This window comes from Sus scrofa, chromosome 15 (assembly GCF_054392235.1).
Source record: "Sus scrofa isolate SSC_HxYL_T2T_F1_AM1 chromosome 15, Sscrofa_HxYL_maternal_Yorkshire_Landrace_v2.0, whole genome shotgun sequence".
Lineage (NCBI taxonomy): Eukaryota > Metazoa > Chordata > Mammalia > Artiodactyla > Suidae > Sus > Sus scrofa.
The window spans coordinates 131,428,497-131,452,926 of NC_139397.1; the positions used below are offsets into that span (position 1 = coordinate 131,428,497).

The window sequence follows — 24,430 nt, forward strand, 5'->3', positions numbered from 1 at the left end:
GTGCAACATAAAGAGAGTCAATAATATTGTAATAACTGCAGGGTGAAGAACGGTAACAAGAAGGTGACCGTTTTGAAATGCATATAAATATTGAATCATTACGATGTACATGTGAAACTAATATGATACTATTATGTTGATTAAAAAACAAGAAAAATCACTGTGTAATAGATGACACTCTTAATGATGATTCTAATACATCAAGGTTATATTCAAAAAATTTATTTAAGTACATAATATACTTTAGAAATACAGTGCTCAAAAAGATACGCTTTTGAAAGATTTCCTAACAAGTCTTGCAGAGTCTCATTCTTCAACAGTGTAGAATAAGCCACCTCTAGAAGAAACAGATATGGAAGCTCAGATAACTTTAATGATTTACGGTAAATAAAAATCAAACTTGAATCTATGATTGAAAAATGAAAATAATTAAAATATATCTATACAGAAAATGTAAGTTCAAGAGCTTAACATCAATTAACTGCTGTCAAAATAAATACCTAAAATAACCAAAAATAAAACTGCTTAATAGTGGGAGACAAAATATGATGAGGAGGAGGAGGAAAAACCAAGAAAATGAATGAAGAAAGTGCGTAGCAACTCCCAAAAGCGTTTTGACAAACAGGAATTCAGATCAGAGGAACAAACACAAACCTGTCTATGAATATGACCAATGAAGCAATAGAAAGTGACTAAAAGTCAGTCATAAATAAAAAATGACAACCAAAAGCACAGAGAGTCTTAAATTATTTAATCCAAACATTATCTAACCCCTCAATTTGTTTGGTGCTATGTAGTTCATCATTCTCCAGTAGAAAGAAATGTGGGACAAACACATTACTGGTTGGAAAGAGTGTTCTGGAACTAACTCACCCTTGAAGGTCAGGGTCGGCAGTACCACCGTGTCCCCGTAACATATTTCTTTAGTATGGAAAATAAAATGTCAAAGAAGGAATTACAGTAAATTTTATTTTAAAATAATCAGCTGAATCTCAAACTTCAAATAAATGGATCTTAAAATGTTTATCCACTTCAGACTCTCCATATACTAATCTAGTGCACAGCTAACTTTTCCCTTTGGCCCAAAAGGGACCAAACTGGCAAGTATCTACAGTAACTCTCTTTCCATGTCTTTAATATTACAGGTACACTGACTCTTGAGGAAGATTAATAAAGAACTCTACTTCTTAGAAAATGTTTTAAAATGATCTACCCCTACCATCACAATTCACAAATAAAAACACTCAGATCAGAGTAACCTCCCCAGGTCTCCCTGTTCTCAGGTGATGTCGTGTCCACTACTCTGCAGCCTTAAAGGTCCTGGTATTATGAGTAAAGCCTTCTCACTCCTACCATTAGACATACTGTCACGGCCTTTTGTATCATCTGGACAAAATCTGTTCTAAATCAAGTAATCACCAACTTCTGTCTCCTATCAATCTAAAAATGAAAAAGAATTTACTGAAAAAGAAATTAAGACTTTCGAAAAATCATTTTAGCAATACTTAGTAAGATCTAGCAGAAAGACTGCTTCTTAATTTATTTACAATTGACTTGACAATTTGTTAGTCTGATAAGTCCACCTAAGAAATACTGAAATTAAAATTTCTCTAAGTATGCATATATATACATATATATAAAATACACTATTAACACACCTATAGATTGATTAATAGGAAAATAAGGAGTTCCCGTCATGGCTCAGTGGTTAACGAATCCGACTAGGAACCATGAGGTTGCGGGTTCGATCCCTGCCCTTGCTCAGTGGGTTAAGGATCTGGCGTTGCTGTGAGCTGTGGTGTAGGTTGCAGACGCAGCTCAGATCCCACGTTGCTGTGGCTCTGGCGTAGGCCGGTGGCTACAGCTCTGATTAGACCCCTAGCCTGGGAACCTCCATATGCTGCGGGAGCAACCCAAGAAATGGCAAAAAGACAAAAAAAAAAGAAAAGAAGAAGAAGAAGAAGAAAATACAATAAAACATGTGCCATGAGCCCAATGTCGATTTTCACCACCAAAGAATAATGTTAAGATTCAAATCATGATTTCCTGATTAACAGACAAGATTTTTTTTTTAATAGGATAAAAACGTAGGAACAGACATCCAAGTAATTATAAGTAGCTAAATAAACACAACTGTAGACAGGAGAAAAATTAAACACCTATGAAGGCACATTTAGACCAAGTAATGTTTTTTCATTATAATAAAGCCTGAATAAATTACTTGACAATAGTATTTGCTAACTAAAGGAAGGTAGTATTTTTGCTGGTCATAGGTGTGGATTTTTTTCATCAAAGAACATTAAAAGGTTGAGACATAATGATACCACTTTTATATTTAACCAACAGTTCTGATACCCTCTCATTTATCTTTGATAGCTGATTACATGAATAGAAAGACATGATAAATACATGCCAGTTTTAAAATGAAAAATCCTTTAAAGCAATCTCAGCATCTAAATGGTAAAGAGAGTATGAATTCCTAATCTGGCATACAGTTTTTGTTTTTGTTTTTTTAATTCAAGGGAAAAGAGTACATGAATGAGTCTACCTATTTGTAAAAATGTGAGTGATCAAAACAATGCAATCACTGGGTTCTCACACTCTGTGGGTTCAGTTTAAAATGTTCATCTGGTGTAGCATTCAGCTGTCAAGAGGGAGCAGCTCAAAGGACATCACACAATCTATAAACCAGCTGGAAGGAGCCATCCAGACTTTGCCCTGCCGAACTCTCTCTGGGCGATGATTAGACAAATCCTCATAGATGATATACTGCGTGCAGAAGCGCTGATCAGAATCAGGTTTGGCATGGTATGCGACTGTATTGATGGTTTGAGTCACATCACTGTCTGGCTTGGGCTTTCTACTGAGGATCTGGCCCCCAGCTGCAGTGACAAGCTTAATAAGGTTGTCCTTTGGATGGTGTTTGAAGGTTCCCCCAAAATAGAAGTAGCATCCATCAAACAGCTTTGGCAACTGAAATAACAAGAAAAATCTCGTTAAAAAGCAGACCAAAATATTTTAAAACACAGCATATGAATGAGGGCAATAAAAGTAATAGTTGCAAGCAGTTAACTAATTAATGAGGTGCTGGGACAAGCTGTATTTCAAGTAAACTATTTGGGTCAAGAAAAATACTTAATGCAAATAAAGCCTTCCTATTTATAATTTGTTCCCTAAGACTCAGGTCCTTTTCATTATTCTCACATTTTAGGTATGCTGGGCTGTGTGTGTGTCAGGGGTGGCGGGGGGGGGGTGATACATACACCCAAAACCTATTCACCAACTTTCTTTTCTCAGAATGTTTATTCATACTTTGTGGGACTTTAAAACCCCAAGAATTCCTTCCTAGAGTATCTGAAATATGCTTCAGAAATACCAAGCTAAACTTAAATGTCAGAGTAACATCTTTTCCATGGAACTTTCCAATTCTGCCTATTCAAATTCAGGTCCCTGTGTATTACCAAGCTAAGGTCTCTAAGGCAGCGATGTGGGAATGTGGCCTCCAGCATTCTAGAGATGTATGTATTCCTTGGAACACAATACAGTATAAAGACAAGTCTAGGGATCCAATTATCTATGAGACATACTCTGTGTGCTTCATAGAAAAAAGCTTCACAGTTCCCTTCAACAAAAATTTTTCTAATATACTTATATGTCAACAGGATAATGGAATATTACCCATTAAAACTGCAATATGTGGCAATAAAGACATGGTTAACTAAATCCAAGCAGCAGCTGTAAGTCTTCTTTCAAGCTATTTCCTGTATCTGGGACTTACTTCAGATTCTGAAAGGTTTATGAGAATGTTCAAGATGCCAAAAATCCATTAACAGTATGAAATTATTACTTTCTGGATTTTACTGCTCATTGTGATCTCTCGGAATCAAGTGCTTGAAATAAGCACAATTAAAATTTTAATCAGTCACCTGTACTTGTGGAACGGGCATGGGTTTTTCCTGATGGTAATAATAATAAGTTAGAATAAGAACAATGAAAGTGTATCAAAAAGAAAATACCAGCTGTTCTCTGTTGAGCCTGCTTCTCCTTGGCCCTTCAGGAATTTCATACTTTTCTTCCTGTTCACATTTTTTTCTTTGTAGACAAGCTTTCACCCCTGGCAAAAAAGCAAAGATAAAAGCAAAATAAGTATCAAGTGATCATTATTTCTTTCACATTGAAATTAAGCAATTTACCTAAGTGATTTTCTTCTTCATGGCTGTTTTATGTATTTTTCTTAAATAGAAATATAAACCTTACTTTTGCCAAAACAAAATGTAATAAAACTAGTTTTCCATATAAAGAAAATGTAAGAAATCTTTCCTTTAGAGGAATGAGCAATAAAGTAGTACTAAACACTAATTTTAGTTTCTTTGCTAAAAGACTTAAATAGATAACACAATTTCATGTACAGGAATAAAAATCCAAATTTTATTTATAGCAATTATCAGGATTAAGGTCCCTCATTTAGTTCAGCCACAGTGATCTGACCTTGAAGTCTACCCTGCTCATGCCGGCAGTCCTACGTCTAATCTCCTGTTGGACAAAAAGTGATCTGACAGAAGGGAAAGTATTTGAGTGCAGAGCACCTAGCGAAGCTAGCCATATAACAGGGCACTTGTTAAACAGTAAGCAGAGTCTGGGCCATGTTTGGGATCTGACAGGTACACAATGAATTGCCAGTCGATGACTTGGTGACGATTTCAAATGCTTTAGAACTGCTTCAGCTGAGATGCTCCAAGAAGTTGCTTAATACACAAAAGTCAGAATGTTTTAATATCTGAATACTCTACCTCTCCAAAAGCAGAGCTCTGTCAATAGAGTCATTTTTTCTTAAATTGGGACTATTAATGAATATCCTAATTCAACCCTCAACCTTGGCATAGCTATAATTCCCTGTCATTTGATTCTTAATTTTTTGTTAGTTTTTCTTTTGTTTTAGTATCCCTTTCCCCAATGTTTTCAAAACAAGGATCATATTTAGCTAAGTCTGCTATGCTGAATCCTGTTCTCCTTTCTAACATCATAAATACAATGGTTTTATAAAAATTGCTGGGGCTTTGCTTCTAAAAAAATTAATTTCAAAAATATAATTTCCAGGAATTCCCTTGCAGTGCAATGGGTTAAGGATCAGCATTGTCACAGCAGTGGCTTGGGTCGCTGCTGTGACAAGGGTTCAATCCCTGGCCCAGGAACTTCAGCATGCCAGGGGTGCAGTCAAAAACATGTAATTTCTCATAACCACACACTGGGTAAAAAAGTACTAAAATATTAAGTTTACTGTATACTAAAAATGAGTCTCAAAATAAAAACTCTGAGAAGCTCCCGTTGTGGTGCAGCAGCAACAAATGCGACTAAGAACCATGAGGTTGTGGGTTTGATTCCTGGCCTCCCTCAGTGAGTTAAGGATCTGGTGTTGCAGTGAGCTATGGTGTAGGTCACAGATGCAGCTTGGATTCTGTGTTGCTGTAGCTGTAGCATAGGCCAGCAGCCTGAACCTCCAAATGGACCCCTAGCCTGGGAACCTCCATATGCTGCTGGTGCGACCCTAAAAAGCAAAAAAGCAAAAAAAAAAAAAAAATTTAACTAGGTAAAAACCATACCAGAAACACCAACAGTGTGCTTGCATTACATCATACACTGGTTCTATGTTAAACATCAATGCAAAAACATTAGCAATTTAGCCAAATCACTGACTTATTTCAAATTCAATTATTTTACATATAAATTATTACCTTTACTTTTTTTTCCACTTAAGACGTAGCCCACTTCCCCAACCTCCTTATCCAATTATATCTGCATAATATTTATACTGGTATCTTTAGATGAATGTGTATGCCAGTATATAAAGCCAAGGACTGGGAGTTCTGGTTGTGGCATAGTAGAAATGAATCCGACCAGTAACCATAAGGTTGCAGGTTCAATCCCTGGCCTCGCTCAGTGGGTTAAGGATCTGGTGTTGCCATGACTATGGTGCAGGTCACGGACCCACCTAGGATTGCACATAACTGTGGCTATGGTAGGCCAGCAGCTACAGCTCCAATTAGACCCCTAGCCTGGGAATCTCCACATGCAGCCCTAAAAATAAAAAAACTAAATAAATAAATAAAGCCAAGGACTAAATACAAGCACTCCCTATGATATCTACTCTAACAAGCAGACAGTTAATATCTAATTATGGAAATAAATAAACGGGCTGTGCCTATGCTGGCTGCTTATCCATTTTATGGGTTTATTTGGTTGATTATTTAAACTATCAAAAAAAGCATACTAAAATGGTATTTATTGATCTTGGCAACGTGCCAGCATTTGTCAATCAACAGAATGTAGCCTTAACAGACACAAGAATGAGATAAGCATGGCCTTAACAGAAATGAGATGAGAGACACCAAGGGGGCAGCATGGCATTTCTAAGGGAAGATGCCAGTGCTTTTATAGTCTAAATATACCTCAAGTCATAAAACTTTTAGCTTTATAGCAGTTGTTTAGTAAATTTTTGAAAAGGGAGGCAGAAAAATCTAATGCTCTAATTACAATTACTGAGCTGAGTGATATTCTTCACTCTTCTGCTTTTCTCTTATTTCAAGTAACATTTTGCCAACTCTCTCTGCCACCTAATATCAACTAGGGGAGGAAAATATATCTTCAAATATATCTTCCTCTTCCCCCTGAAAACTAAGGAACAATTTCCAGGTCTATAACAACATGTTAGAATTCCTGTCATCGCATATAAAACATTGAGAATGTTTTGAAACTTGGGTGTGACAGTGAGTCCAAAAACTGTGATTCCAACGTCTACAAGGACCATTCAGATTATATAACAATTTGGGGACCCTTGTGTTAAGTGGTAGGAAGTTATGGAGACTGTAACAAACAGGAAAATGTACATCATACTTAAAGACAGAGAAATTAAATGGTTTCGCTGAACTAAACCACATAAATTGTTAGATATCTGGCCTTTAGATTGCCAATTTGAAACTACTGATGCTTCGTGTATCAACCTCCTCACCTCACAGATAAGGAAACTTAAATCCTAAGAGATTTAAATTGTTTTTCCCAAGTGACACAAGAGAGAAGACAACTCAGATATCCTCCAACTCCCAGATCAGTTTTTTCCATCTTTATTTAAAAAAAATAATAATAAAGCATCTTAGGAAATGCTACGTATTTCCTACTCAGATTTAATATATTACATCTCTCCTATAATAAAGCACATAACCACTTAACAAATAAAGAAATATGAGACTCCTTATTTTTAAGTGATTAGCCAGAAAGTATACCAAAATGGCAAAAACTGCTGACTACCTTAGGGGTTGGGAGGGGAGAACAGGCATCTGGCTTTGTCCTCAGTGAATCAAAGAATCTGTTTAATTTGACTGATGCCAAAGTTGCTACTCTCTAATTTGTACCCTATGAATTTCAGAATGTTCACACTTCTCAGGAGACATTTACATTAATTAGAAATCCATATCAATTTCCTAGGAAACTTCTTTTGAGATAAACCAATAGACCTAATTTACTAAAACAAGAAAAGAATGAAGCACTTGAAACTTTCAGTAACTTAAATGGTGATACATTAACATCATCAATGAAATGAAAGAATCTGCCAACCAAAATATTACCTAATTAACAAACCTAAATAATAGACACTATTTTTTTTTTTAATTTATTTTTTTTAATTTTTTTATTTTTTTTTATAATTTTTTTTTATTTTCCCACTGTACAGCAAGGGGATCAGGTTATCCTTACATGTATACATTACAATTACATTTTTCCCCCACCCTTTCTTCTGTTGCAACATGAGTATCTAGACAAAGTTCTCAATGCTATTCAGCAGGATCTCCTTGTAAATCTATTCTAAGCTGTGTCTGATAAGCCCAAGCTCCCGATCCCTCCCACTCCCTCCCCCTCCCATCAGGCAGCCACAAGTCTCTTCTCCAAGTCCATGATTTGGAGAATCATTTCTGAGGAGATGTTCATTTGTGCTGGATATTAGATTCCAGTTATAAGTGATATCATATGGTATTTGTCTCTGTCTTTCTGGCTCATTTCACTCAGTATGAGAATCTCTAGTTCCATCCATGTTGCTGCAAATGGCATGATATCATTCTTTTTTATGGCTGAGTAGTATTCCATTGTGTCTATATACCACATCTTCCAAATCCAATCATCTGTCAAAGGACATTTGGGTTGTTTCCATGTCCTGGCTATTGTGAATAGTGCTGCAATGAACATGCGGGTGCACGTATCTCTTTTAAGTAGAGTTTTGTCCGGATAGATGTCCAAGATAGACACTATTTTAAGGTTAAAATTACTCAATATACATTACTTAAGCAAACTGCAGCAAGAACAGTTAAATCTATTTTCCAAATTAAAAAGACTATCACACACCAAGACACATCATAATAAAAATGGCAAAAGTTAGTGATAAAGAGAGGATCCTAAAGGCAGCAAGAGAAAAGCAGAATGTTACCTACAAGGGAACCCCCATAAGAATATCAGCTGATTTCTCTACAGAAACACTACAGGCCAGGAGGGAATGGCAAGAGATACTTAAAGTGCTAAAAGGAAAAAATATGCAACCTAGAATACTCTATCCAGCAAGACTATCATTTAAAATAGAAGGGGAAATAAAAAGTTTTTCCAACAAACACAAACTAAAAGAATACAGCAACACAAAACCCAGGTTAAAAGAAATACTGAAAGGACTTCTCTAAACCAAAAAGAAAGGAAGGAAAGGGAAGAAAAAAAGAAAAAAAGAAAAAAAAAAAAAAAAAAAAAGAAGAAGAAGAAGAGGAAGAACTAGGACTGAGGAAACCGTAATCAGAGAGCAGTCACTCAAATAAGCCAGCATACAGATTTAATCATGAACATGCTTCAAACAAAATAAAATTAAAAAAAAAAAAAAAAAAAGAGTCATCAAAACCATAAAATGTGGGCAAGGAATGTTAGGAAGTAAATAACCCTTTTTGTTTGTTTGTTTGTATGTTTCTCTTCTTAATTTTAATATAGTAATGAAGTGTTTGAACTTACAGGACCATCAGGCTAAAACACACAATTATAGGAAGGGGTTAGCATACTTAAAACACAGGGCAACCACAAGCCAAATATTGCATTTGCAAAAAATGGAAAAAAAAAAAAAAAAAAAAAGAAAGGAAGAATGGAGAACCACAGAATCAACTGGAACACGAGGTTCAAATGGCAATAAATAATCATCTATCAATTATCACCTTAAATGTCAATGGACTGAATACCCCAATCAAAAGACACAGAGTGGCTGAGTGGATAAAAAGGCAAAAACCTTCAATATGCTGCCTACAAGAAACTCACCTTAGGACAAAGGATACATATAGATTGAAAGTGAAAGGGTGGGGAAAAATATTTCACGCCAATAGACATGACAGAAAAGCAGGAGTCGCAACGCTCATATCAGACAAAATAGACTTTAAAACAAAAGACATAAAGAAAGACAAAGAAGGACACTACTTAATGATTAAGGGATCCATCCAAGGAGAGGATGTTACTATTGTCAACATATATGCCCCAAATACAGGAGCACCCAGATACATACAACAAATATGAACAGACATAAAGGGAGATATTGATGAGAATACAATCATAGTAGGAGACCTTAATACCCCCCTCACATCAATGGACAGATCCTCTAGACAGAAAACCGATAAAGCAACAGAGATCCTAAAGGAAACAATAGAAAAGTTAGACTTCATTGATATCTTCAGGACACTACATCCAAAAAAAGCAGAATACACATTCTTCTCAAATGCTCATGGAACATTCTCAAGAATCGACCACATATTGGGACACAAAGCTAACCTCAATAAATTTAGGAGCGTAGAAATTATCTCAAGTATCTTCTCTGACCACAATGCCATGAAATTAGAAATCAACCATGGGAAAAGGAAAGAGAAAAAACCTACTCCATGGAGACTCAACAACATGCTACTAAAAAAGCAATGGGTCAATGAGGAAATCAAGAAGGAAATTAAAAACTACCTTGAAACAAATGATATTGAAGACACAACCTCTCAAAATCTATGGGATGCTGCGAAAGCAGTGCTCAGAGGGAAATTTATAGCAATCCAGGCCTTTCTCAAAAAAGAAGAAAGATCCCAAATTGACAACTTAACCCTCCACCTAAACGAATTAGAAAAAGAAGAACAAAAAAGGCCTAAAGTCAGCAGAAGGAAGGAAATTATAAAGATCAAAGAAGAAATCAATAAAATAGAGACTCAAAAAACAATAGAGAAAATTAATAAAACCAAGAGCTGGTTCTTTGAAAAGGTGAACAAAATTGACAAACCCCTGGCCAGACTCACTAAAAAGAGGAGAGAAAGAACCCAAATAACCAAAATTATAAATGAAAAAGGAGAAATCACAACGGATACAGCAGAAATACAAAAAACCATAAGAGAATACTATGAACAACTGTATGGCAACAAGTTTGAAAATCTGGAAGAAATGGACAATTTTCTAGAATCTTACAGCTTGCCAAAACTGAATCAAGCAGAAACAGACCAACTGAACAGACCGATCACTAGAAAGGAAATTGAAGAGGTCATAAAATACACTCCCTACAAATAAAAGTCCAGGACCAGATGGCTTCACAGGTGAATTTTACCAAACATATAAAGAGGAATTGGTGCCCATCCTCCTTAAACTCTTTCAAAAGGTTGAAGAAGAAGGAATACTCCCAAAGACATTCTATGAGGCCACCATCACCCTCATTCCAAAACCAGACAGAGATACCACCAAAAAAGAACACTATCGCCCAGTATCATTGATGAATATAGATGCAAAAATTCTCAGCAAAATCTTAGCCAACCGAATCCAACAACATATCAAAAAAATTACACACCATGACCAGGTTGGGTTCATCCCAGGTTCACAAGGATGGTTCAACATACGCAAATCAATCAGCATCATACACCACATTAACAAAAAAAAGTCAAAAATCATATGATCATCTCAACAGACGCAGAAAAAGCATTTGACAAAGTCAAACATCCATTCATGATCAAGACCCTCACCAAAGTGGGTATAGAGGGAACATTCCTGAATATAATCAAAGCCATTTATGATAAACCCACAGCAAATATAATCCTCAATGGGGAAAAACTGAAAGCCTTCTCACTCAAATCTGGAACAAGACAGGGATGCCCACTCTCACCACTGCTCTTCAACATAGTTTTGGAAGTCCTAGCCACAGCAATTAGACAAACAAAAGAAATAAGATCAAACTGTCCCTGTATGCAGATGACAAGATACTATACATAGAAAACCCTAAGGACTCAACCCCAAAACTACTTGAACTAATTAATAAATTCAGCAAAGTAGCAGGATATAAGATGAACATTCAGAAGTCAGTTGCATTTCTGTATACCAGCAATGAAACATTAGAAAAGGAATACAAAAATACGATACCTTTTAAAATTGCACCTCACAAAATCAAATACCTCAGAATACACCTGACCAAGGAGGTAAAGGACCTATAGGCCGAGAACTATAAAACTTTAATCAAAGAAGTCAAAGAAGATGTAAAGAAATGGAAAGATATTCCATGTTCCTGGATTAGAAAAATCAATATTGGAAAAATGGCCATACTACCCAAAGCAATCTACAGATTCAATGCAATCCCTATCAAATTACCCATGACATTTTTCACAGAACTAGAACAAACAATCCAAACATTTATGTGGAACAACAAAAGACCCAGAATCGCCAAAGCAATCCTGAGAAACAAAAACCAAGCAGGAGGCATAACTCTCCCAGACTTCAAGAAATACTACAAAGCCACAGTCATCAAAACAGTGTGGTACTGGTACCAAAACAGACAGACAGACCAATGGAACAGAATAGAGAACCCAGAAATAAACCCTGACACCTATGGTCAATTAATCTTTGACAAGGGAGGCAAGAACATAAAATGGGAAAAAGAAAGTCTATTCAGCAAGCATTGCTGGGAAACCTGGACAGCTGCATGCAAAGCAATGAAAAAAATAGAACACACCCTCACACCATGCACAAAAATAAACCCCAAATGGCTGAAAGACTTAAATATATAACAGGACACCATCAAACTCCTAGAAGAAAACATAGGCAAAACACTCTCTGACATCAACATCATGAATATTTTCTCAGGTCAGTCTCCCAAAGCAATAGAAATTAGAGCAAAAATAAACCCATGGGACCTCATCAAACTGAAAAGCTTTTGCACAGCAAAGGAAACCAAAAAGAAAACAAAAAGACAACTTTCAGAATGGGAGAAAATAACTTCAAATGATGCAACTGACAAGGGCTTAATCTCTAAAATATAAAAGCAACTTATACAATTCAACAGCAAAAAAACCAATCAATCAATGGAAAAATGGGCAAAAGACCTGAATAGACTGTTCTCCAAAGATATACAGATGGCCAACAAACACATGAAAAAATGCTCAACATCGCTGATTATAAGAGAAATGCAAATCAAAACTACCATGAGATACCACCTCACACCAGTCAGAATGGCCATCATTAATAAATCCACAAATAACAAGTGCTGGAGGGGGTGTGGAGAAAAGGGAACCCTCCTGCACTGCTGGTTGGAATGTCAACTGGTACAGCCACTATGGAGAACAGTTTGGAGATACCTTAGAAATCTATACATAGAACTTCCATATGACCCCACAATCCCTCTCTTGGACATCTATCCGGACAAAACTCTACTTAAAAGAGGCACATGCACCCGCATGTTCATTGCAGCACTATTCACAATAGCCAGGACATGGAAACAATCCAAATGTCCATCACAGATGATTGGATTTGGAAGATGTGGTATATAGACACAATGGAATACTACTCAGCCATAAAAAAAGAATGACATCATGCCATTTGCAGCAACATGGATGGAACTAGAGAATCTCATCCTGAGCGAAATGAGCCAGAAGGACAAAGACAAATACCATATGATATCACTTATAACTGGAATCTAATATCCAGCACAAATGAACATCTCCTCAGAAAAGAAAATCATGGACTTGGAGAAGAGACTTGTGGCTGCCTGATGGGAGGGGGAGGGAGTGGGAGGGATCGGAAACTTGGGCTTATCAGACACAGCTTAGAATAAATTTACAAGGAGATCCTGCTGAATAGCATTGAGAACTTTGTCTAGATTCTCATGTTGCAACAGAACAAAGGGTGGGGGAAAAAATGTAATTGTAATGTATACATGTAAGGATAACCTGATCCCCTTGCTGTACAGTGGGAAAATAAAAAAATAAAAAAAAAGTAAAAAAAAAAGACTATCAGAACTTTGACAACATTCCCAGTCATAAACTCCTCTGAAGTATAATATATACTAAAATCCTTAGTCTTAATAAAGATTTTAACCTAGGCCATTTTCCACCTATTTAAAGATACTTCCTAAAACTTAACCAAATTATATTTTGTATTTATAGTTAACAAAGTCCATATTATGCCATCATCTTCCAATAAAATATTTCAGCAGAAATGAATTCTTGTGAAGAAACAGGAAGCACATGTAAGACTACTAGTTAACCTCACTCATCAGTTAAAAATCTCCAAAGCGAAATGACTTCACATGAATGAGTTATATTATTTATATAAACATAGGAGATATCTGCACATGTCAGAAATAATACATACTTTAAAACTGTCAAGCCACTACCCTTGTAAAATGTATGCCTTCTATCATCTTTCTTTTACATGTTCTGATTTTGACCAAAGCCTTCATTTTGCAGAAACATAGGAGAGACTACCTATCTTATTAAAACTAAGATTCTTTTTAGCTTAGATGTATTCCTGATCATGTCTACTATTTCAGGTAAGCTTTCGTTTTGCCCTTATTTCATTACTTTTTTATAGAGAAGTAAGCAGCCCAATTCCCAAAGTACTGCTTAACTCAAAGTCATTAATTCAACGTCATTAAGGCAGCTCTGGCTACCTAAGCAAAGTCTGGAATCTGCATACTAATGCAGCTTATGAATTCTGAGATACAGCTTTTTTAATAGAGGCTGTATCATACAGAAATGTATTTCTTTACTTTAAATCTCTAGTAACCACTCTTGCCTCCTACCTCATAAAAGCACTTATTATCTATGGATATATATTTTCATTTTAGCCGCATGAACCACTGATGAGGTTAATTAATCTGTATTAAGCTTAGTCACTTTTCCTACTTTTAGAAGTAAAAAAAGGATTATAAAAATGGGAGGGAAGAGGAAAAAAGGTTCCTGAACCCAGGACTACACACAAAGGATTACAGAATACAATGAAGACAGGATACAGCTTTAAAATGGAAATCTGTTAAATGCCCCAAAGTCCAAATGGGAAATTATCCCCCCAAGGAAAACCACAGAATGTGCTCATTCTCCTCCAAAATTACAGGAATAAATTAATTATTAAAGAATTATTATTCTTCTGGAACTACTAGCTATTTGTAACTGAATTAGCACTAAAAATCAGAAGTATCACTCTCAGTCAACACTAAAATATCCTTAAAAAAATTAAAATACAGAATCAAACATTCTATTTCAAAGTCAAAAATCCCAGTAAACATGTTATTAGATCCAAACTAGGCACTTATGTAACTGAAGAAAATCACACATTAGTAAAACAAATATTGAATATTCTGATTCTATTAAAAATGAACACCCAAGTTGTAAAAACAAAAGTAATGTTAAAATGCTTTTCTATTAGGCTTTTCCGTCTAATAGGCTGTAACATCACCAAACTTTAGAAAAAGGAAATCGTTTTTCAGAGGAAACATTCTACAAGGATGAGAAAAACAGAAAAACAACATTCACTCTCACAAAAAAGGCTGGAGTTCCCATCATGGCTCAGGGGTAATTAATGAGCACAACTAGTATTCTTAAGGACTTGGGTTCGATCCCTGGCCTTGTTCAGTGGTTAAGGAGCTGGCATTGCCGTGAACTGTGGTGTAGGTCACAGATGCGGCTTGGATCTGGCATTGCTATGGCTGTGGTGTAGGCCAACAGCTACAGCTCCAATTCCACCCTAGCCTGGGAACTTCCAAAGCCTTGGTTTGGCCCTAAGGAAAAAGGAAAAAAAAAAAAAACTTTAGCCCAGTATCATAAAATTCACTGTGGAGTAAAGAGGGAAAGGAAAATAAAATGAAGGCTGTAAATGGAAAAAAAAAAAAAAAAAAGGTAAATATTCCTCTCATGCCATCATATACATGTAGATTTAGGATATGAACTATCACAGATCATTAGATTTTGTGTTTTGATATAAATACCATGTTTACTTTTGGCTACTTTTTAAGCCAATATTCTAATTACAAGCATTTTTTTTTATAATCATATTTATACATAAAAACATATTTCCTTATAGGATAGTAATACTAAATTTATCTTAATGCATATTGAGAGCAGGTCAAATTCTATCACAAAAATATCATAAAATTTGGGTATAAATTCTAAAATCTTGTATTTTGAATAATAATATCAAACTAATCCTTCTCTTAATAGATGTGGTTTTTAAAAACCCAAATGAGTGTTAACATCTGAAAATTTTTTGAATTTTCTTTGATTTTTTTTTTCTTTTTTTGCTTTTTAGGGCCACACCCACAGCATATGGAGATTCCCAGGTTAGGGGTCTAATCGAAGTTATAGTTGCCGGTTTGCTTCACAGCCACAACACCACAAGATCTGAGCTGCATCTGTGACCTACACCACAAGCTCACAGCAACACTAGATAGTTAGCCCACTGAGCGAGGCCAGGGATCCAATCCGTATCCTCATGGATACTAGTAGGATTCGTTTCCGCCACACCACAATGGGAACTCCATCCCAAAATTTTCTTAATAAAATAATTTAAAAACTCATACTTGGTGTTTTTTGTCATATATTTAAAATTCAACTATTTATATAAGATTTTCACTCTTATTGGACAATAAGTATATTAAAATGTATCTGTTAGGTCTAAAAGTTATAAACAATCTGGTGTATCAGATTGAGGCAATATACACACACAGGTTATAATTTCCCTAATTAAGACTGCAACCCTTACCTACCCAATTAATTTTTGGAAAAGACCAAAAAGAGGATATAATTATTAGCAGAACTTGAAAATTTGAATTTCTTCCTTAAGAACTTGAATTTCATTTAAAGACATACATTGGCTGCTTTTTTTTTTTTTGGCTTTTTAGGGCTACACCCATGGTAAATGAAAGTTCCCAAGCTAGGAGTCAAATCGGAGCCACATCTGCTGACCTACACCACAACCACAGCAGCACAGGATCTGAGCCACCTCTGTGAGCTACACCACAGCTCAGGGAAACACCAGATCCTTAACCGACTGAACGAGGCCAGAGATCTAATCCACATCCTCATGGATACTAGTAGGATTCATTTCTGCTGAGCCCCTCAAAGAGAACTCCCTAAAAAACATACATTGTTTTTAAAACTATTACAAACACAAAATACCCAGAATAGCCAAAGACATCCTGAAAAAGAAAAATGGAGCTGGAGGAATCAGGCTCCCTGATTTCAGACTCTACTACAAAGCAATAATCATCAAAACCATATGGTGCTGGCACAAAGATAGAAATACAGATCAGTGGAACAGGATAGAAAGCCCAGAATTAAACCCACACACCTATAGCCAACTAATCTATGACAAAGGAGGCAAGAATATACAATGGAGAAAGAACAGCTTGTTCAATAAGTGGTGCTGGGAAAACTGGACAGCCACATGGAAAAGAATGAAATTAGAACACTCCCTAACACCATACACAAAAATAAACTCCAAATGGATCAAAGACCTAGATATAACACCAGACACTATCAAACTCTTAGAGGAAAACATAGGCCAAACACTCTCCAACATAAACAACAGCAACATCTTCTCAGATCCACCTCTTAGAGTACTGACAATAAAAACAAAAACAAACAAATGGGACCCAATCAAACTTCAAAGTTTCTGCACTGCAAAGGAAACCCTAAACAAAACACAAAAAGACAATCCACAGAATGGGAGAAAATCTTTGCAAGTGAGTCAACTGACAAGGGATTAATCTCCAAAATTTACAAACACCTTCTGCAGCTCCATACCAAAAAAACAAACAACCCCATCCAAAAATGGGAAGAAGATCTAAACAGACAGCTCTCCAAAGAAGACATACAGAGGCCCAAAAACACATGAAAAGATGTTCAACATCACTCATTATTAGAGAAATGCAAATCAAAACCACGATGAGGTGCCACCTTACACCAGCCAGAATGGCCATCATCCAAAAGGCTACAAACAATGAGTGCTGGAGAGGGTGTGGAGAAAAAGGAACCCTGTTACACTGTTGGTGGGACTGTACACTGGTGCAACCACCATGGAAAACAGGACGGAGAGTCCTCAGAAAACTAAAAATAGAACTCCATTTGATCCAGCAATCCCACTCCTGGGCATCTATCCAGAGAAAACCATGACTCGCAAAGACACGTGTACTCCGATGTTCATTGCAGCACTATTTGCAATAGCCAAGACATGGAAACAACCTAAATGTCCATAGACAGAGGAGTGGATCAAGAAGATGTGGTACATACACACAGTGGAATATTACTCAGCCATTAAAAGGAATGAAATACCAGCATTTTTAGCAACATGGATGGACCTAGAAACTATCATGCTAAGTGAAGTCAGCCATACAATGAGACACCAACATCAAATGCTTTCACTGACATGTGGAATCTGAAAAAAGGACAGACTGAACTTCTTTGCAGAACAGATGCTGACTCACAGACATTGAAAAACTTATGGTCTCTAGAGGAGACAGTTTGGTGGTGGGGGGATGTGCTTGGGATGTGGGATGGAAATCCTGTGAAATTGGATTGTGATGATCATTGTACAACTACAAATGTGATAAATTTATTTGAGTAATAAAAAGAGAAAAAAAATAAAGTCAATATCCTTAAAAAAATAAAATAAAATATAATAAACTATTACAAACAAACCTCTAGGAACCAACCCACTGTTTTGATTGCTTCTTTGCCTGTACACACTCGTACATTTAGATAGTGCTGAAAGTGAAGATACAATTGTTTTATGCTTTTTTAAAATTTTAACATATTTGTTTCTTCATAATATTTTAGTCCTAATAATTTTCATGTAAATATAAATTTTTCAGAAAATACCTCTAAGGATTTCAGAATTTTCTTAATTCTCTCATATTTCTTACAATTAGAAATAACAATGCAAACAGTTTTTATTTTCTGTATGTATTTGTTCTGTATGACTTACTTGCTTGGGGTATATTCTCAGAAGTAGAAGTATTATTTCAAAAGATGTTCACTTTTTTTATTCTTAGACAATTTTTGGTAAAAGATTTCTATAAGCATGAAGTTGCTTAATCATTTCAGTTGACAGAAGTTTTCTGGAATATTTATTTTTTGATAATTAGCAAAATATGAGTAGAATAAAATTTACCTTTATTTTTAAAACTCCACAGCAATCTCAAAATCCATTTGAAAAGCAAAGTTCATTCATCTGATTATGAAGTTTTTTTATTAAATGATGGTGTAATGATTTCCTTTTAAAGGTTCCATCCTCCTCATTGAAAACTAGAAAAATAACACCCTATCTAGCCCTTCCTCTCTTCACAGACACATGTCCAGTATAAAACGTGTGGCACATTTGTACAGCAATTCCCTTAGGTCTTAAGGATTTCAAAACTTCTACAGCAGCAGTTTTACTTAAACTTAGCTGAGTGGGGAAGAGGAAGAGATTATCAAAGAAAAAAAGACAACCATCTGCTCTCCCCTTCACAAAGAGATGAGAAATGAAGAGGCAGAATTTAAAATTTTTTAAAAAAGACTAGGCTAGAATCAATTTTGAAAGCAGTGTACTGAAAGAACAGGTCAGTGGTAAAGTATATTCTGCCTTTTTGAAGGCTAGTTTAGTTTACATCTTTAGGATGCAGTTCAACCTTTTCATCCTCTAAGAGGTGAATCAAATGGCTTATTTATGTATATTCTGTCCTTTAGTCTAGTCACTTCTTTAATTACCAAAATTCACCCTATATGGGGATGGTTATTAGTTGCCTGTGAGAAATCTGCACCAAAACTAGGATTAAAGAAGAATCTCAGGAGTTCCCGTCGTGGCGCAGTGGTTAACGAATCCGACTAGGAACCATGAGGTTGCGGGTTCGATCCCTGCCCCTGCTAGTGGGTTAACGATCCGGTGTTGCCGTGAGCTGTGGTGTAGGTTGCAGACGCGGCTCGGATCCCGCGTTGCTGTGGCCCTGGCGTAGGCCGGTGGCTACAGCTCCGATTAGACCCCTAGCCTGGGAATCTCCATATGCCGCAAAAGTGGCCCAAAGAAATAGCAAAAAGACAAAAAAAAAAAAAAGAAGAATCTCAGGCACAAATTTAATATCAAGGGAGGAAGTATCCCATTTATATCTCCGGTTTCTATAAAATAAATATCATTCTATGAATATGATGAGACAAAATAGCTAGTACAACAGTACAATTATGGCCTATTCTTAGAATGTTCACACCAAGTTCATTAACTATGACACTATAAGATGCTCTCAATATATAATGCAGAAAAATAAGATATTAGCCAATTAAGACACAACATGTTTAAACAGAAAACGTCTGTTTAAATAGTTAAATTTGGATCCAATGCACCCAAATTGTTTTACATAATTCTTTGCTAATTTGTTTAAATTTGTTTAATCTGTTAAATAAGTCAATTCTCTACAGAGAGAGTTTAGATGAAATTTCATCTTTATGTGGTTTGTGGGGAAAAAAAAAACTATTAAAAGCTAATATTAAACTGTCTATGTAGTCCAGCCAGGAAAGGTTAATGGGTACTCTCAAACACAAGATCTATTTTTATTTATTTATTTTTTGGCCCATGCCCACGGCATGCGGAAGTTCCTGGGCCAGGGATCTAATTCACACCAAAGCAGTTACTATGAGAACAGCAGATCCTTAATCCACCAAGCCACCAGGGAATTTCAAGATCTAGTTTTAGTAAGTCATAAATCGGAGTTCTCTCATGGCACAGTGGTTTAAGGATCCAGCATTGTCACTGAAGCAGCTGGGGTTGCTGCTGGAAGTGGGGTTTGATCCCTGACTCAGGAACTTCTCAATGCTGATGGCCCCCCCAAAAAAAAGTCATAAATCTTCATAATTAATTTTGAAAGCTTTGGTCCACCACAACATTCCTTAATATAAATGGTTTTCAACAAGTTTTGAATAGCTATGAACATTTTAAAAATCACACTAAGTTTCACCTGGCAAAAGGCACAGAAACCATAGAAAATATATATTGGGAAAGAAAATATTTAAGGATTCTTGCTTCTTTTTATAAATCCAGTGGCTATTTCAAGTAATTATCTCAAACCCTGAACCTATTTCTCTTCAGACTTTGTATTAGAAAATATGAGGATATGAACTTCAATAAAAGGTTCCATCCATCTTTTGTCCTAAAAGAACCATTGATATTAGAGTATGTTATTCACTACTGTGAGAATCACCAAATAGCACACTATTAAGTCAGCTTGAGTCCATCAGTGATTCTATAAAAATGACATGGCCAAGCCATTTAAGTGACAAAACTTCCATTTCTTAAAGAAGGCAGATTTTATGGAAATGAATCATGTAGTCTGTATATGTAACTAGATGCAAGTTCAGCAAATTCACAAGAACTAGACTTAAAAGCTAAGTGGTAAAATGCCTTAACATTCAAAATTTCACGTGGTTCTTTATTACTGAGACCTTATTATTATGAAAATCTATTCCTGCCTATAACTACTGGCAAGGTTTCTGGCACATGTTCAGTACAAAAACATCTATAATCATGGAACCATTTTAAGTCAATTTTTTAAACACTGAGGCCCAATAAAACTTGCCACAGATTTGAAAGGGAAATGAAGGCTCAAAAATAAGGGTGAGACATAAAAAGAAGCTTTTTTCTATGTAAATGGCCCATTAGTTCACCTGCTTATCATATTCCTAAAAGTGGTCCTAATAGGAAGAGTCTAATGACAGATATTGATGAGACAGAGTGGCCTTGCTAGTCACAGCTGGATCAGACCAAATCAGGGCAGACTATCATCACAAGGAAAGTGGTAGCTGCATTTTATACAGACATGCATATCAACTGCTAAAAGGAAACTGTTTATAAACCAAGTTAATTTCAAACAACAGTTTAAATCAATAACACAATCAAGATTTTGATGAAATCAAGCATTTATACCATAAAACAAAGTTTTTTAAAAACTAATTCTAATCCATCATTTGTTTCTTAAAAATAAAGTTTCATTAAAAATACCATTCTTTTTTTTTTTTTTAAGAATGTATACATGTATGTTTAACTGGGTCTCCTTGCTGTACTGGTAGAAAACTGACAGAACAGTATAAACCAGCTTTAATGGAAAAAATAAAAATCATTATTAAGAAAATACTATTCTTTTTTAAAATTTTTAATTTCAAATAATTATAGATTCACAGAAGGTTGCAGAGAAATGCACAGGGAGTCTCCACACACTCTTCCTCTAGTGTCCAGTGTTAACATCTTCCCCAACAGTAGCACAGTATCGAAAAACCAAGAATCTGACACTGATACAATCCAAAGAAGTTATTCAGATTTCACCAATTACACACGCACTCGTGTATGTGTGTGTGTAGATCTATGACATTTAGTCACATATGTAGACTTGTATAACATAACGTCACTAAGATCAAGATACTCAACTGTATCCTAACGAGATTCCCTGTGAACCCCTTTACAGCCACCATTCTTTTACAAACAATTAGCAGAAAAGGAAAAGGTCATTCCCCTGTCTTATTTTAGCCGTCATATCAAAAGTAGATAATTTAATGATTTAGAAGTGAAAACTAACCCCGTATGCGCTTTCTTTTTATTTTAAGCCCTGGGTGAAACCAAGGTTAAAAAAACAAAACAAACAAAAAAAACAAGTAAAAGCTGGGAAGGTGAGAGGCAACCTCAAAAGTGGTGGTATTTGCCTAAGAACTAGAAGAGAATAAAGGGGAATACATTTTCATCAGAGGTTAGAGAATGGCTAGCATAACTGACCCAAACCAGGGAGTACAAAGTTTAAATTTCCAAACAGCTTCCTAAAATACCCATATTAGCTAAGAGAACAGAAGAGAAAGAATAAAAGTAAAGCGATAAACCTGTATCCATAGCTGTATATTTAAAACACGTATTTATTAAGTTAAATATACCATGTGATAGTAACATAGATTGCTTAAGCTTACATAATCTATTCATTCTTTATTAAAATGGTTGGTATTGCAGAACAAAAGATTTTGAAACCAGAACAAATCTGTGGCTATTTATTACTAAGAACATCTAAATGACAGCATAAATAGGACCTTTTTCAAAATGCAGTAACTAACCAGAGGTGAAAAACAAAAAGCATTAAGTTCCTTAAATAATTATTGGCAGCAGTACATTCTAAAAATGAAATGAGTCCAGTTAATTCCTACTTTAATTATCCCACATCCAATACTTACACTCAAATTTTAGAATCCAGCATCCACTGAGAATCCCAAGCATACATTTCAGGGTGCTTTGAACTGTACCACCAGGAACAACGACATGCGTTACTAGAATACAGAAAAAAACAAGAGAAACAGATATATAAACCAAAATAATTATTTAACTAATCTGCTCTTTAAAACCAGTCAGTCTACATTTTATAAACTTACACCTGAATTTTCTTCAAAGGCAACAATTTTTATATTTAGGTGTAAGACTTCTTTTACTTAGTTTCATTCTCTATTCTGGTCACCAACATGAAAATCAGATCATAAACCATAAATCTTAAAGCTATATTAACCAACATAAATTTTTCTTTTCTTTTTCAAATTATAACCAAAGAATTAAAGAGTTACAATTTATTCATCACTAACAACTCATAAAATTGCTCTTATGATATACTGTTCTGTCCTAAAATGGGTGCAAGCTTTAAACGTTACATTTTCTAACTCAATTATGTCTATAGAATAAATGTTGGAGAAGGTGTGAGAAAAGGGAACCCTCTTACCCTGATGGTATAATAGAAAACTGGTACAGCCACTATGAACAGTATGGCGGTTCCTCAAAAAAACAAAAAATAGAACTATCATATGATCCAGTAATCCCACTGCTTAGCATCTATCTGGAGAAAACCATAATTCAAAAAGATGCATGCACCCCAATGTTCACTGTAGCGCTATTTACAAAAGTCAGGACATGGAAGTAACCTAAATGTCCATCGATAGAGGAATGGATAAAAAAAAAAAAATGTGGGGAGTTCCCATCGTGGCGCAGTGGTTAACGAATCCAACTAGGAACCATGAGGTTGTGGGTTCGGTCCCTGCCCTTGCTCAGTGGGTTAACGATCTGGCGTTGCCGTGAGCTGTGGTGTAGGTTGCAGACGCGGCTCGGATCCCGCGTTGCTGTGGCTCTGGCGTAGGCCGGAGGCTACAGCTCCGATTCAACCCCTAGCCTGGGAACCTCCATATGCCGTGGGAGCAGCCCAAGAAATGGCAAAAAGACAAAGAAAAAAAAAAATGTGGTATATGTATATAATATACTCAACCATAAAAAGAACAAAATAATGCCATTTACAGCAACATGGGTGGACCTAGAGATTATCATACTAAGTGAAGTTAGACAGTGAAAGACAAATACCATATGATAGCACTTACATGTGGAATCTAAAAAAAGGGGTGGGGGGGAACAAATGAACTTATTTGCAGAACAGAGACTCACAGACTTTGAAAAAGAACCTATGAGTTGCCAAAAGGGACAGGTGGGGAGGGGGAGAGATGGACTAGGAATTTGGGATTGACATATGCACACTGATATATATAGAATGATTGGCCAACAGGGACCTGTCATACAGCACAGAGAAGTCTACCCAATATTTTATGATAATCTGTGTGGGCAAAGAATCTGAAAGAGAATGGATGTGTATATACATATAACTGAATCACTTTATTGTACAGCAGAATTATCACAACATTGTAAATCAACTATACTTCAATAAAACTAGAAAACTGAAAAAAAAGACTAAGTAGTTTATAACTATAAAAACATTTTAGAATTATTACCAAAGTATACAGTCATATCCCAAGGGTTAAAACATATAAATTATCAAGGGACTTCTACAACATAATTATCTATTTAAATATTTCTTCTACCATAAATAAGTAAATAAATAAATAATCCTCACCTGCACTGTCAAACTCAGCACACTTTTTAGCCTTAAGCATTGCTGCAAGCTCACTGAGCATTTTCTGTTGTTCTGAAGAGAGCCCACTGCCTATAAGTACAAGAGGTCCATCCCTGCGCTGACCAGTGTTTACCTGTTAATGAAAGAGGAAATGCCACAGTGTTAAAAACATTTCAAGACTAGAGAAAGACGAAACTGACTTTC

The 24,430-nt window shown here is 35.7% G+C and overlaps 1 protein-coding gene across 1 annotated transcript in view; it reads right to left on the reverse strand.

The window, feature by feature from the left end:
• Positions 1-206: 206 nt before the first annotated feature.
• The window catches only part of BARD1 (BRCA1 associated RING domain 1), an 86,992-nt gene continuing 62,768 nt past the window's right edge, over positions 207-24,430 (reverse strand). The window contains exons 8-11 of the mRNA XM_021075146.2: positions 24,227-24,359; positions 22,521-22,613; positions 4,017-4,114; positions 207-2,973 (exon numbers count right to left, since the gene is read on the reverse strand). Of these exons, the coding sequence (XP_020930805.2) occupies positions 2,641-2,973; positions 4,017-4,114; positions 22,521-22,613; positions 24,227-24,359 (657 nt within the window). The 3' untranslated portion in view covers positions 207-2,640. The remainder of the gene's footprint in view (positions 2,974-4,016; positions 4,115-22,520; positions 22,614-24,226; positions 24,360-24,430) is intronic.